This window comes from Oryx dammah, unplaced genomic scaffold (genome assembly GCF_014754425.2).
Source record: "Oryx dammah isolate SB20612 unplaced genomic scaffold, SCBI_Odam_1.1 HiC_scaffold_12, whole genome shotgun sequence".
In the NCBI taxonomy this organism is placed as follows: domain Eukaryota; kingdom Metazoa; phylum Chordata; class Mammalia; order Artiodactyla; family Bovidae; genus Oryx; species Oryx dammah.
In genome coordinates this window covers 16,966,609-16,980,965 of record NW_024070196.1, presented here as the reverse complement: position 1 = coordinate 16,980,965, position 14,357 = coordinate 16,966,609, and the positions used below count along the sequence as shown (strand labels likewise).

Genomic DNA, 14,357 nt, shown 5'->3' with positions numbered 1-14,357 from the left:
AGAATTAAGTTTTGATTGAGAAGCATCTCAGAGTCACTAAAGGATTTGAGGTGGAGATTGGGGTACTTTTGGCAATAGGACTGTCATTTTGACAGTAGCTTTTAAAATTACTTCTGGGTATCTTCAGTTTGAATGGCATGTTAATTTTGTTACTTTTCTTAAACTTTTTCAGATATTTCAGTGAAAATTACACCAGTGAAGCTCATCAGATTCTTTCCCGTTCAAATCATCCAAAATTAGGGTAAGCTGGATATATTAAAGAAACTGTAAACTCTTGAATTTAAGTTAATTAGAAGATCTGAATTTGAAAGTATTTCAGGGTATTTTTCTAGATTATTTTAGTTAATAAGAACTTTATAAATAATATTGCATGACATTATTTTAATATATGTGATCATAAACCAATTTTGTATGTATTTCAGTTATTTTTATCACAAGATGTAGTTTATCTATAAAATGGAAATAAGGACCTTTTAAAATTTTTCTGAGGATTTGAAAATGAGAATGGGAAATAGCTTTGAAATAGGAATAGGAAAATGAGAAATAACTTTGAAACTTGTGAAGTAAAATGTAAATTGACATCATTAGCTTTGTTAGTGTTCAGTTGCTAAGTTGTGTCCGATTCTTTGCAATTATTAGCTTTATCATTATTTATTTTTATATTTCAGTGATACCTATCTTTGAAAAAGCATTATATTGATAACAGTATTACATCATAAAAATAAATACCCTGATAATGGAGAAACTATCAGATTACCCAGTGTATTTTAGAAATCAATGAGGGTGTATGTAGTACTCTTTTGGATTTTTTAAAAAGGATTTTGGTTTTAGGTATTCATGTGACCAGAGCTTTATTTTCATGTTTTAGATTAGATCCAGAAAATCAGTAGGCTCTAAAGAACAAAAATGTTTAATCAATTCTGGTTTACTTTCTTAATATGTAGAAATTATTTTAAAATCAATACTGTGTTAGAAATTAATCAGAGTAACATTTTACTAATTCCTTGCATAGTTTAAAATTTACTTTATGAACTGTTTGGCTAGCTGGGATAACTGGTAATGTTTCTGACATAGGTATTCTTATGCAATAGTTGGAATCAATCTTACAGAGATGGCTTATAGCTTACTGAAGAGTGAAGCTTTGAAGTTTCACCTCTACAACTTTGTTCCTGGTATACCAACAATGGAACACTTTCACCAGTTTTATTGTGAGTACTGAAATGATTTAAAAGTAGATATTTCTAAGAAAAATTTTAAATCCTTAGTAAAGTGTGTGTATGTATATACACACACACACACTTAATATGTAGTATTCTATATGTAATATAGAATATACTACCTTGATCAAATATATAATATGTATTTGTCATTTTACTATTTAGTATTTTTGAAAAACAAGATAATGGAATATGGGTTTCTAAGAGTATTTTGTACTTCAGTTTATATATTTGCTGATGTAAAAAATTTAGTGAGACAATTTTTTGACATGTATACAAATTTAGTATTTATGCAGTTTTTCTGTAGACATTGATTTTCCAGTCAACTACAGATGAATTTTTCTTCTTATGTAGTGGTTAATGAATGCTGTTGAATCAAGGACAGATAAATCATTTGGTTACTCTTGTAAGAAAGTTTAGAGGAATGTTTCACACACACACACCCCTTATTTCAAGACCAGGGTTTTTTTGTATTAGGTTGGGGCTATCTAGTAACTCTTCCTAAAGCAGTTATGTAACAGTCATGTAACAGTTGTAACTGTTCCTTTAACTTTTATTTTAATGATATTTGAATCTTGAAGGTTTAAGGTGAATAAACACATCTTCTAAAGTTACTGCTCAGAAGCAAAGAATTCAGATTTAGCCTGGCTTCATACTCTCCTTTTTCTTGATCTTTTTGTGTCTTTAAATAGGATATAGGTTATAGGAAACTACTTAGATACTAAGGGTCCAGATCGTAACATCTTCATCCATTCTCAACGGAGTCATCCAGGTCTCCATTGCCATAACCTCCCCTGCCTTTACTAATCCCTAATTTCCAGGTTTGTCTCCTTCCTAAATTTTTCTTGGATTTATCCACCTATTTCTGTCCCATTGTAACTGTAATGTTACTTTGTTACTAGGTTACTATCATAGCCTTTTCCCTAGTCTTTCAGTCATGACACTCTTCTAGATGTCCACATTGAAAGTATAGTTATTTAAAATGAAAATTTTTTTTTAAAAAAATGAAAATTTAGTTGTTTTCTTTCATCTTGTTACTGAAAAACTGTTTTTCCCTCCTCTAGTCTTGTTTGATTTCTTCTCCTAAATCTCTCATTGACTTTGTGCAAAGGGCTGAAACTCCTGGGACTTGGCCAGCTGTCTCCAGATTATTTGTCTTCTCTATGAATATATGCTTGTATAATGCTGCTTGTTGAACAAAAAACAAATAGGAAAATAAACAACCAAAAACCTACCCCCCCAGCATTTTACCATATTTAAATAAATGTGTTAGAGTGACAAGTGGGAATGAAGTACAAAATGAACTCTGTCCAGTATTTTTCCCCCGTAGAGGGGTAACTGGAGCATCTTTGGATAGTGTTGCTTACGGTGCTTTCAATACCAGCATCTTCTTTGGCTCCTGACTAGGAAGATCATCAAAGTAATACGTGAGGTGGCAAAGTCGTTAGAGGACCTTCTCAGTTGCTTTGTTTCTATCAGTCAGATCCATAAGACCTGTGGATCATCCAGGAAGCAGTGAAGCTAATGTTTTTCAAATTTCTTGAAACATTTCAAGCAAACACACGCACATAAAGACACACGTATACTCATCTTTTACACAAAAGTTTCCCCCTCAGAATTGACTTTAATGTCTTAGTTAAGGTTCTGCTCTTATTCAGTTCAGTTCAGTTGCTCAGTCATGACCCCATGGACTGCAGCACGCCAGGCTTCCCTGTCCATCACCAAATCCCAGAGCTTACTCAAAGTCATGTCCATTGAGTCGGTGATACCATCCAACCATCTCATCCTCTGTCATCCCCTTCTCCTCCCGCCTTCAATCTTTCCCAGCATCAGGGTCTTTTCTAATGAGTCAGCTCTTCGCATCAGGTGGGAAAGTATTGGTGTTTCAGCTTCAACATCAGTCCTTCCAATGAACACCCAGGACTGATTTCCTTTAGAACAGACTGGTTGGAACTCCTTGCAGTCCAAGGGACTCTTAAGAGTCTTCTCCAACATCACAGTTCAAAAGCATCAATTCTTCGGCACTCAACTTTCTATAGTCGAACTCTCACATCCATACATGACTACTTAAAAAACCATAGCTTTGACTAGAAGGACCTTCATTGGCAAAGTAATGTCTCTGCTTTTTAATATGCTGTCTAGAGTGGTCATAGCTTTTCTTCCAAGGAGTAAACATCCTCTAATTTCATGGCTGCAGTCACCATCTGCAGTGATTTAGGAGCCCAAAAATATAAAGTCTGTCACTGTTTCCACAACTATTTGCCATGAAGTGAGGGGACCGGATCCCAGGATCTTAGTTTTCTGAACGTTGAGTTTTAAGCCAACTTTTTCACTTTCCTCTTTCATCAAGAGGCTCTTTAGTTCTTCTCTTTCGGCCATAAATGTCATGTGATCTGTGTATCTGAGGTTATTGGTGTTTCTCCAGGAAATCTTGATTCCAGCATGTGCTTAATCCAGACCAGCATTTCTCATGATGTACTCTGCATATAAGTTAAACAAGCAAAGTGACAATACACAGTTTTGATGTACTTCTTTCCCGATTTGGAACCAGTCTGTTGTTCCATGTCCAGTTCTAACTATTGCTTCTTAACCTGCATACAGATTTCTCAAGAAGCAGGTCAGGTGGTCTGGTGTTCCCATCTCTTTAAGAATTTTCCACAGTTTGTTTTGATCCACACAGTCAAAGGCTTTGGCATACTCAATAAAGCAGAAGTAGATGTTTTCCTGAAACTCTCTTGCTTTTTTGATGACCCAGCAGATGTTGGCAGTTTGATCTCTGGCTCCTCTGCCTTTTCTAAATCCAGCCTGAACATTTGGAAGTTCACAGTTCACATACTGCTGAAGCCTGGCTTGGAGAAATTTGAGCATTACTTTACTAGTGTGTAAGATGAGTGCAATTGTGCGATAGTTTGAGCATTCTTTGGTACTGCCTTTCTTTGGGATTGGAATGAAAACTGACCTTGTCCCGTCCTGTGAGCACTGCTGAGTTTTCCAAATTTGCTGGCATATTGAGTGCAGTGCTTTCATAGCATCATCTTTTAGGATTTGAAATAGCTCAACTGGAATTCTATCACCTCCACTAGCTTTGTTCATAGTGATGCTTCTTAAGGCCCACTTGACTTCACATTCCAGGATGTCTGGCTCTAGGTAAGTGATCACATGGGTTATCTGGTCATGAAGATCTTTTTTGTATAGTTCTGTGTATTCTTGCCACCTCTTCTTAATATCTTCTGCTTCTGTTAGGTCCATACCATTTCTGTCCTTTATTGTGCCCATCTTTGCATGAAATGTTCCTTTGGTATCTCTAATTTTCTTAAGCAATCTCTAGTCTTTCCCATTCTAGTGGGAAAGATCTCTAGTCTTTCTATTTATTTCCACTGATCACTGAGGAAGGTTTTCTTATCTCTCCTTGCTATTCTTTGGAACTCTGCATTCAAATGGTTATATCTTTCCTTTTCTCCTTTACCTTTTGCTTCTCTTCTTTTCACAGCTATTTGTAAGGCCTCCTCACACAACCATTTTGCCTTTTTGCATTTGTTTTTCTTGGGGGTGGTCTTGATTCCTGCCTCCTGTACAATGTCACGAACTTCCATCTATAGTTCTTCAGGCACTCTGTCAGATCTAATCCCTTGAATCTATTTGTCACTTCCACTGTATAATCATAAGGGATTTGATTTAGGTCATACCTGAATGGTCTAGTGGTTTTCCGTACTTTCTTCAATTTAAGTCTGAATCTGGCAATAAAGAGTTCATGATCTGAGCCACAGTCAGCTTCCGGTCTTATTTTTGCTGACTATATAGAACTTCTCCATCTTTGGGTGCAAAGAATATAATCAGTCTGATTTCAGTATTGACCATCTGGTGATGTCCTTGTGTAGAGTCTTCTCTTGTGTTGTTGGAAGAGGGTGTTTGCTATGCCCAGTGTGTTCTCTTGGCAAAACTCTGTTAGCCTTTGCTCTGCTTCATTCTGTACTCCAAGGCCAAATTTGCCTGTTACTCCAGGTATCTCTTGATGTCTTTTTGCATTCCAGTCCCCTATAATGTAAAAGAACATCTTTTTTGGGTGTTAGTTCTAGAAGGTCTTATAGGTCTTCATAGAACCATTCAACTTCAGCTTCTTCAGCATTAGTGGTTGGTGCGTAGACTTTGACCAATGCCCTGGAAACAAACAGAGATCATTCTGTCATTTTTTAGATTACATCCAAGTACTGCATTTTGGACTATGCATGGCTACTCCATTTCTTCTAAGGGATTCCTGCCCACAGTAGTAGATACAATGGTCAGCTGAGTTAAATTCACCCATTCCAGTCCATTTTAGTTCGCTGATTCCTAGAATGTCTGTGTTCACTCTTGCCATCACCTGTTTCTCACTTCTAATTTGCCTTGATTCATGGACCTAACATTCCAGGTTCCTATGCAATATTGCTCTTTACAGCATCAGACTTGACTTCCCTCACCAGTCACATCCACAGCTGGGTGTGGTTTTTGCGTTGGCTCCGTCTCTTCATTCTTTCTGGAGTTTTTTCTCCACTGATCTCCAGTAGCATTTTGGGCACCTACCAACCTAGGGAGTTCATCTTTCAGTGTCCTATATTTTTGTCTTTTGATACTGTTCATGGGGTTCTCATGGGGTTAAAGGGAACATTTCATGCAAAGATGGGCACAATAAAGGACAGAAATGGTATGGACCTAAGAGAAGCAGAAGATATTAAGAAGAGGTGGCAAGAATACACAGAACTATACAAAAAAGATCTTCACAACCTAGATAATCACGATGGTGTGATCACTCACCTAGAGCCAGACATACTGGAATGTGAAGTCAAGTGGGCCTTAAGAAGCATCACTATGAACAAAGCTAGTGGAGGTGATGGAATTCCAGTTGAACTATTTCAAATCCTAAAAGATAATGCTGTGAAAGCACTGCACTCAATATGCCAACAAATTTGGAAAACTCAACAGTGCCCACAGGACGGGGCAAGGTCAGTTTTCATTCCAATCCCAAAGAAAGGCAGTGCCAAAGAATGCTCAAACTACCGCACAATTGCACTCATCTCACACACTAGTAAAGTAATGCTCAAAATTCTCCAAGCCAGGCTTCAGCAGTACGTGAACCGTGAACTTCCAGATGTTCAAACTGGATTTAGAAAAGGCAGAGGAGCCAGAGATCAAATTGCCAATATCTGCTAGATCGTCGAAAAAGCAAGAGAGTTCCAGAAAAACATCTACTTCTGCTTTATTGAGTATGCCAAAGCCTTTGACTGTGTGGATCAAAACAAACTGTGAAAAATTCTTAAAGAGGTGGGAATACCAGACCACGTGACCTGCCTCTTGAGAAAACTGTATGCAGGTCAGGAAGTAACAATTAGAACTGGACATGGAACAACAGACTGGTTCCAAATCAGGAAAGGAGTATGTCAAGGCTGTATATTGTCACCCTGCTTATTTAACTTATATGCAGAGTACATCATGAGAAATGCTGGACTGGATTAAGCACATGCTGGAATCAAGATTTCCTGGAGAAATATCAATAACCTCAGATAGGCAAAGGACACCACCCTTATGGCAGAAAGTGAAGAAGAACTAAAGAGCCTCTTGATGGAAGTGAAAGAGGAAAGTGAAAAAGTTGGCTTAAAACTCAACATTCAGAAAACTAAGATCCTGGCATCTGGTTCCCTCACTTCATGGCAAATAGATGGGGAAACAGTGGAAACAGTGGCTGACTTTATATTTTTGGGCTCCTAAATCACTGCAAATGGTGACTGCAGCCATGAAATTAAAAGATGCTTGGAAGGAAAATTATGACCACCCTAGACAGCATATTAAAAAGCAGAGACATTACTTTGCCAACAAAGGTCCTTCTAGACAAAGCTATGGTTTTTCCAGTAGTCATGTGTGGACGTGAGAGTTGGACTATAAAGAAAGCTGAGCACCGAAGAATTGATACTTTTGAACTGTGGTGTTGGAGAAGACTCTTGAGAGTCCCTTGGACTACAGGGAGATTCAGCCAGTCCATCCTAAAGGAGATCAGTCCTGGTGTCATTGGAAGGACTGATGTTGAAGCTGAAACTCCAATACTTTGGCCACCTGATGTGAAGAGCTGACTCATCTGAACAGATCCTGATGCTGGGAAAGATTGAAGGCGGGAGAAGGGGACGACAGAGGATGAGATGGCTGGATGGCATCATCGACTTGATGGACATGAGTTTGAGTAAACTCCGGGAGTTGGTGATGGACAGGGAGGTCTGGCATGCTGCGGTTCACAGGGTTGCAAAGAGTCGGACACAACTGAGCAACTGAACTGAATTGATGGGGTACTCAAGGCAAGAATACTGAAGTGGTTTGCCATTCTGTTTTCCAGTGAACCACATCTTGTCAGAACTCTCCACCGTGACTTGTCTGTCTTGGGTGAACCTACAGGACATGGGTCATAGTCTCATTGAGCTAGGCAAGGCTGTGGTCCATGTGATCAGTGTGGTTAGTTTTCTGTGATTGTGGTTTTCATTCTCTCTGCCATCTGACGGATAAGGATAAGAGGTTTATGGAAGCTTCTTGATGGGAGAGACTGACTGAGGGGGAAACTGAGTCTTGTTCTGGTGGGTGGGGCCATGCTCAGTAAATCTTTAATCCAATTTTCTGCTCTTATTAGAAGAAGCATATTCTAACTGGAAGATAGTTTGAAACCTTATCTTTTGAACATACACACCTTTCTTTGTTGGGGGATTGAACCCAATTCATTTGCACAAGTCAGTTCCAAGGTCCTAGTTTCTATCTAAAAGAAAGAACTATATTGAAAGGCTGGCTTTCACATTGTTTATTTCCCTGTGATCTGTGTCTGTCTCCGCTCTCCTCCTTGTCCCTCCTGCCGCTTTGTTGTTACCGTCTTCCATGGACAAGACTGGAAGCAGCAGTGGTAATTAGCTTCTTAGTTCTGTTGTCAGTTTGTGTTTCTAACATGTAAGCACATAGTCACTGTCATCCTGGGAAGTCACCAACCATTGGTTTGGAGGTTCCCAAAAGTTAACTCTTAAATGTGTATAATAAAAAGATTATGACCGTTAGTAGCTTTATTGGGGTGTAATTTATATACCATAAAATTCACCTGTTTTAAGTGTACAGTTCAGTGAGTTTTAGTAAATTTACTTAGTTGTGCAACTGTCACCATAATCCAATTTTGGAACATTTGTATCACCCCAGTAACATCTTTCATACCAGTTAATTCCTGTTCCTGCGGTTCTCCTATTTTTAATCCCTGTGGGAAAACCTCAAGTACCCCTGCAGCTTTGGTTAGGGACAGTAGAAGCATACGGGGAATTGTAAGTCTGGAAATGTTGTGTGGCATTTCCGTCAAGTCTGGTGTTTTAAACTCCTGGAGTCAAAGGACAGTAGAGTGGGTATGTTGCTTTATAGAAACAACTCTTTTCTGTCCCTTTCTGCCAGGCTTTAGGAGTCCTATGCCACCTATGGGCCTGTCAGCTCCTAGAATTTTGGTACCATCTCTTGCCGTTGCCTGTGTCTCAAGTCAACTTACAGCCTCAGTTTTTTGAGTCAGTCTTTTTCTGACACCAGTTTACATTATAACTACCTCACTCTGAAACAAGAAACTACTAATGTTTTACCCTTGAGCAGTTGGGTTCTAGACTATATAGTCGTTTGAATAGGTAAGGAAAAGCAATTTAAAAGTATGGTAAGTAGCTAAAACCCGATAGCCAGAAATACTAAAACAAGCTGTGTTCTATAAAATTTAGTTGGATGTCTGACTTTTAATACTACCAAGAGCATTAAATCTGCAAAGTTTCTGATTGCACATCCCTATTTGATATTGGGGGTAGGGTGCAGGAGAACACAGACTCAATTTATATATGGATGAGTAGATGTACTATTGTGCTAATGTATACACAGAATAAATTTTGAATGACAGATGTAAAATATTAGTTAAAAATAATTACGAGATCACCATTCTCAGCTTGTCTCTTGGGAACAGGAAGCAGATGGTGTCTCTGCTCAAAGAGGCCTTGTTCTTTGATTCTGTCACATACTCCGGTTGACAAAGATCTGTTTTCAAGGGATTAATCTGAAGTCTTTCTTCAGTTGGCCTTCTTATGAAATGATGTTTCACTGTTGAAGCGTTGCGGTTCTTGTCTGTTATTGTTTGCTCTGTGACTAATGTTTTAAAATGGAATTGACAGTCGTTTCATACTATGCAATTTGTGATAGTATAGCCACTCTTCTATGTAAAGTCACTGGCTATATTCCCCTGTTGATCTGAACTAGGTCACTTCTTGAACAGCCTTTCAGAAGGGTGAATGAGATGCTGGTGGAAACCAAGTCTGATTTATAAAATAATAGAGGCCACTTGCACACTGTGGCTTGGGCAAGTCGTTTACCTTCTGCACCTCTGTTTCCTCTGCAGATAAATGGGAATAGCACAACATGGGCTCATAGGATTGCTGGGAGAGGGCATGAGCATACGGCCACGGCCATAGTAGCATTTGCTAAGTAATTAAATACATGCATCTGGTTGAATCCAAATAGGCTTTAGGAGCAGTTTTAATTTCACATATTTTGCTGTTGTAAATATGTCTGTTTACATGTTCATCTTCATTAAATACTTTTAACATTTTGAGTGTTAATTTGGCTATTGTAATGAAGATATTGAAAAACAAAAAGATTAAGCCTATTTAGTGCTCATGTATTCTTTTCAAAAAGAGAAGGTACTTGATAGTTCTTTGAAAAAAGCAAAAGTAACTCACTTTTAAATCTTGTAGAAAACACAGCTTCTTTTGTACTTTATCCAGGCCTGACATTTTCTTGTACTTTCCTTTCTCTGTTTCCCGGGTCTCTGGAGATAACTTCGCTCCCTATTCTCAGGGTATCTTTTGATAGTATCTAAATTTGAAGACTTTTGTTGATTTTTTTGAGACAAAGAATAAATGTACTCTAAATATCTTATTGAAGTTGATATTTATTTTGAACATACAAAAATATCTCTTATAAAGTTCCTCAGGTTTCTCTTAAAGATGGTTTCTGCTTATTGAATCCTAATATGGAATTTAAAGAATGGTTATACACTTTTAAAATGAGATGGTTGGGTGTGATTTCATTATTGAGCACTATATTTATGGGTTTTTTTTTTTTAACTGCAGGTTATCTAGTGTATGAATTTGACAAGTTTTGGTTCGAGGAAAAGCCAGAAAGCATTATGTATTTCAACGTGTACAGAGAGAAGTTTCATGAAAAGATTAAAGGACTCTTACTGGATTGTAATGTATCACTTACTTTAAAAATATGAGTCATCTGTAGTATCTTCTATTTCTACCACATTTTGCACACACAACAGAATTTATATGTTGTAACAAATTACCTGATCAATTACACACCTTATATATAATTTCCTACAAAAATATTTCAGAAATTCTATTTAAGAAAGCTAGTGGACAATCAGTGTATGTTTACACTTGTTAATACACTGTCCTCCAAAGGTACCTTATCTTCCAAAGATTCCCTCTGTAGAGTCACATGAACTGCCACAGTTTGGAGCTTGGGACTTAACCCATTCAGTGTAAAAGTACAAATCAGGTACAAATCAATTTTTGGTAAATTGATTGATTAAAATGTGTAAAAGTCAGTTTTCGTTTTTATGTGTTGTAACTATCAAGTTGGTATCTTTTCAAAGCTCTGTTAAGAGTTTTTGGTTTTTAGTCTGGAAATGGTCTTTTCTTCCTTTGCCTTATTTTATTTGTAAGTTAATTAACAGACTAGTTCGTCATGGTTCTCCTTGTTTGCATCTCAATCACAAGTCACACTGTTGTCTCATAGGAGCCACAGGAGCGTATAGAGAGACGCTCTTTGTCAGAGAAGACAGAATTATGGGCCTCTTTTTGGTTTCTCTGATTATTTCATGTAATAGGTAATGAGAGAATGAAGTATTAGTGATTAGCTCTTTTGTTTTTAAATAACACACTTTGAAATATCACAGTGTAATTCTAAAGCTTTAAAGACATTTTCTCATTTTCAGAATTTGCTTTTTTATCAGCTACAGAGAAGAAATTTTAGTGCTTGGTGTGAGGGCTTTTATGAGGCCTCTCTGTCAGTGTACGTTTATGAAAAGAGATGCTCTGCTAAGAAAATCTTGATTATACTCAAAGAACAGGTGCTATTTCAATAAAGCTGTCTTCGAATTTTAGCAAGAGAAAAACCAAGCTTTTTAAAGATCTCAGTTAAGCGATGTCGGTTGATTTTACTCACTGTTGAGTCTCGCTTCTCATTGCTTTGACACCACCACGTTTCTAGATAATGATGTGTGACCTTGTGGGCTTTCTGTAACAGTCTGTGGGACTCTAAAGTAGCCTGAGGATGACGGCTGTGCATTTTGTATAGCTTTATTCTCTGAAAATCTCAGGAGAGCAGCGACTGCTGTCAAGGATTATAAAGTGATGAGATCCTAACAGGAACAGTTTCTTCTTTGTGTGTTTGACATTTGTACTCATAGCAAAACTAAAAGAGTTTAAAGATAGGTCCATCTGATTACCAAATCCTTCTTAAATCCTACAGAAAGCAGCCTGTTAAATACATAATTTAAAATGTAATGATAGTTAATACATCTTTAAAGTGGTACATATCAAGCATTTAAGGACTGGCTTTTATATGATATATCAAGACCTGAAACTTTCAAGTATTTGTTTATGTCTACTGACAGACTTCTCTCTTTAAATTTGCCAGAGAGAAGAGTGGTATGAAATACTCAGTTGGAAAATAACAGATGCAGTGTTATATAGCACAAACATTAACAGTGCATGCCAAAAGAAAAAAAAAGTACACGCATTGAAATTCTTCCTTTCTCAACAAGATAAAATGTTGCAGTTGGGCTCAATTTTACTATAATGGTGGTTTAGAGTTTCTGTATTATAGGAATTTTAAAACAGGTTTCTTGTGGGAGACTTCTCAATCCTAGGAGTACCTTGACTTCATCTCTTTAAATGTTTTCTATACTTTATCATCCAGCCAGAGTTCTATAAGGTTAAAATCAGGTATTAGCCATTGAAGTTCATTTTATCAGGGTGTTTACCATTACATGGAAAGCAATTGTTAGTCTTTTAGTTTTCACTTAGAAAATACTTGCCTTTATATTTAATCTTTTAACAGATGAGGTCTTGAACTGATATAAACCTTTATCAGTATGCTTTTAAAGAATGATTGAAGTATAGAATGGGAAACTTTTCAAGTATTAAGTTTCTCCTAGGGGGAAGAAAAACCTTTTTAATAGTTCTTTAATAATAATGTTTTTTAAATGTCATTTGAAATTTTGTTCAATAATATATTATTTAAGTCCACCTTTGTTTGTATAATATATTGCTCTGTTTTTGTTTAAGATGATCTGTAACCATTTCAAACAATTCTATAGTAAGTTGGTTGAAAGCCACCAATAGATTCTAAGATTTGATAGTTTGAAAGCCAAGCTAAATGTCACCAGTTGTAAATTAGAATGTAACATGAGCCTTCTGATTTTCATGTGATAGTGACATACATGAAAAGAGAAATATGATAATTGTGTCTGCCATCCTACTTTTCCTTGCTTTCAACATATGTATGTTAGAATTTTAGGTAGTCTAAAAATCCATATTTAGAATCTTACCTGTTTCTATAGTAATAAAATACCAAAGTAGTGGTAGAATTGAAGTAGAAGGAAAATTGTTTGCTTTAGCATCAAAAAAGTTAATCAGTGTTGAAATGAATTTTTGTGTGTGCCAGACTGAAGAGTGAATCAGTGACAAAAGTAGTCTAAATATATAATTACAAGTTGCAGTTTAAATACATTCTGAAAGACAATCTTTAAAGAATTGAGAGAAATCAGGGGATATCAGTGAACTTAGACCCACCTCTCTTTATAAATATGGTGATATAGTCAGATATAAAATCAGTGTCTTACTGGCACCATTTATAATTGAGAAAGCAGAATCTTTTTCTTAAAAATGCCTGTCCTGATTTTTTTTTCTAAAATGAGCTACTTGGATTTGTATGTATTTTTCTATGTGAAAATATATGTACTCTTCATTTTTATTCCAGTGTCCGTAGTTGTTTATGTTCTATTTCTCCCCTTTGCATTCAGTGAAATAGAACTTGGTCGAAGATTTGCTAAAAGGAGAAACATTAGAGGAATGTGAAGGAGGAGTGTTCATTGCCAGAGCAGGAAAGATTACATGTTATCTTAGCACAAAGAGAAGACATTTGGCTTGAAGGGCAATAATGTTTATTATCCTTTTGAATGAGTGATTGGGGACCAGCAGCTATTTTCTCAGGATAAATGGTCCACCCAACTTCTGGGGAGGCTTAAGTTCAATTTCATATTTATGAACCTCTCCAATATTTTTAAATGAAGATTCCTGGAGTTGATAAAAATATCTGAGAAAAGTCATGAGTGAACCTTTCTTTCCTTAGCTTCAGCTTTGGATAAGAAAAAATGTTAAAATGTAGTGCAGGTAAGACCCAACTACTACCTTACTATTACAGGGCAAGGCTATGTTTCTGTTGAAGTATTCAAAAAATATTTAAACAGTAGCTTTCCCTAGGGGAAAGAGTGCTGGTTGGCAATGTAAAGAAATAGATTTCTGTCTACTTTGGGTAAAGCAATTAACTTCCTATGTGAAAGCAATAGTTGAAATGGAATGTCGTTTTGTTTGGAATGTTGTGAGCAAATAAAAACATGTTGAAATTGTCATAAGCCTCTATTAATACTTCTGCTCCCTTCCCATCTTCCTTGTCCCTTATTTATGTCATTTATGTTCATGAAATAATACTTTTTTTCATTTAATCCTTTAATCATGTTCCTGTAGGGTTAAATCAGAATATACAGAAAGTTTTTTTTACTTTTATGATTTTAACTCATCCACTGATTACCTATTTAAAAGGTTATTGGATAAGAACAATTGGTTATGACACCAGAAATAAAACTACCATCACCATCCCCCGCCGTTCTTAGAAAGGCTAGGAGTAAATCATACTATCCTGCAGTGTGTTTTCACAGTTGATCATGGATCTATTTGTATGTTGATGCATAGCTTCCATACTTTTTTTTAAAGCTGCAAAGCATTCCTCTGTGTGTGTGTGTGTGTGTATGTGTAGCTTACCTTGAACTAAATATGG

At 36.6% G+C, this 14,357-nt stretch overlaps 1 protein-coding gene across 2 annotated transcripts in view; it reads left to right on the top strand.

Annotated features, from left to right (window-relative positions):
• Positions 1-13,930, top strand: part of ELMOD2 (ELMO domain containing 2) — a 28,219-nt gene extending 14,289 nt beyond the window's left edge. Inside the window, exons 7-9 of one of the 2 annotated variants that reach the window (XR_005722890.1) lie at positions 173-241; positions 1,075-1,208; positions 10,361-10,842. Coding sequence is in view for 1 of the 2 variants with exons in the window: in XM_040250471.1 (XP_040106405.1) it covers positions 173-241; positions 1,075-1,208; positions 10,361-10,506 (349 nt within the window). In the remaining variant the exon portion in view is untranslated. Of the gene's footprint in view, positions 1-172; positions 242-1,074; positions 1,209-10,360 lie in introns of both variants that reach the window. The other variant, XM_040250471.1, reaches the window with a different exon arrangement.
• The last annotated feature ends 427 nt before the right edge of the window (positions 13,931-14,357 follow it).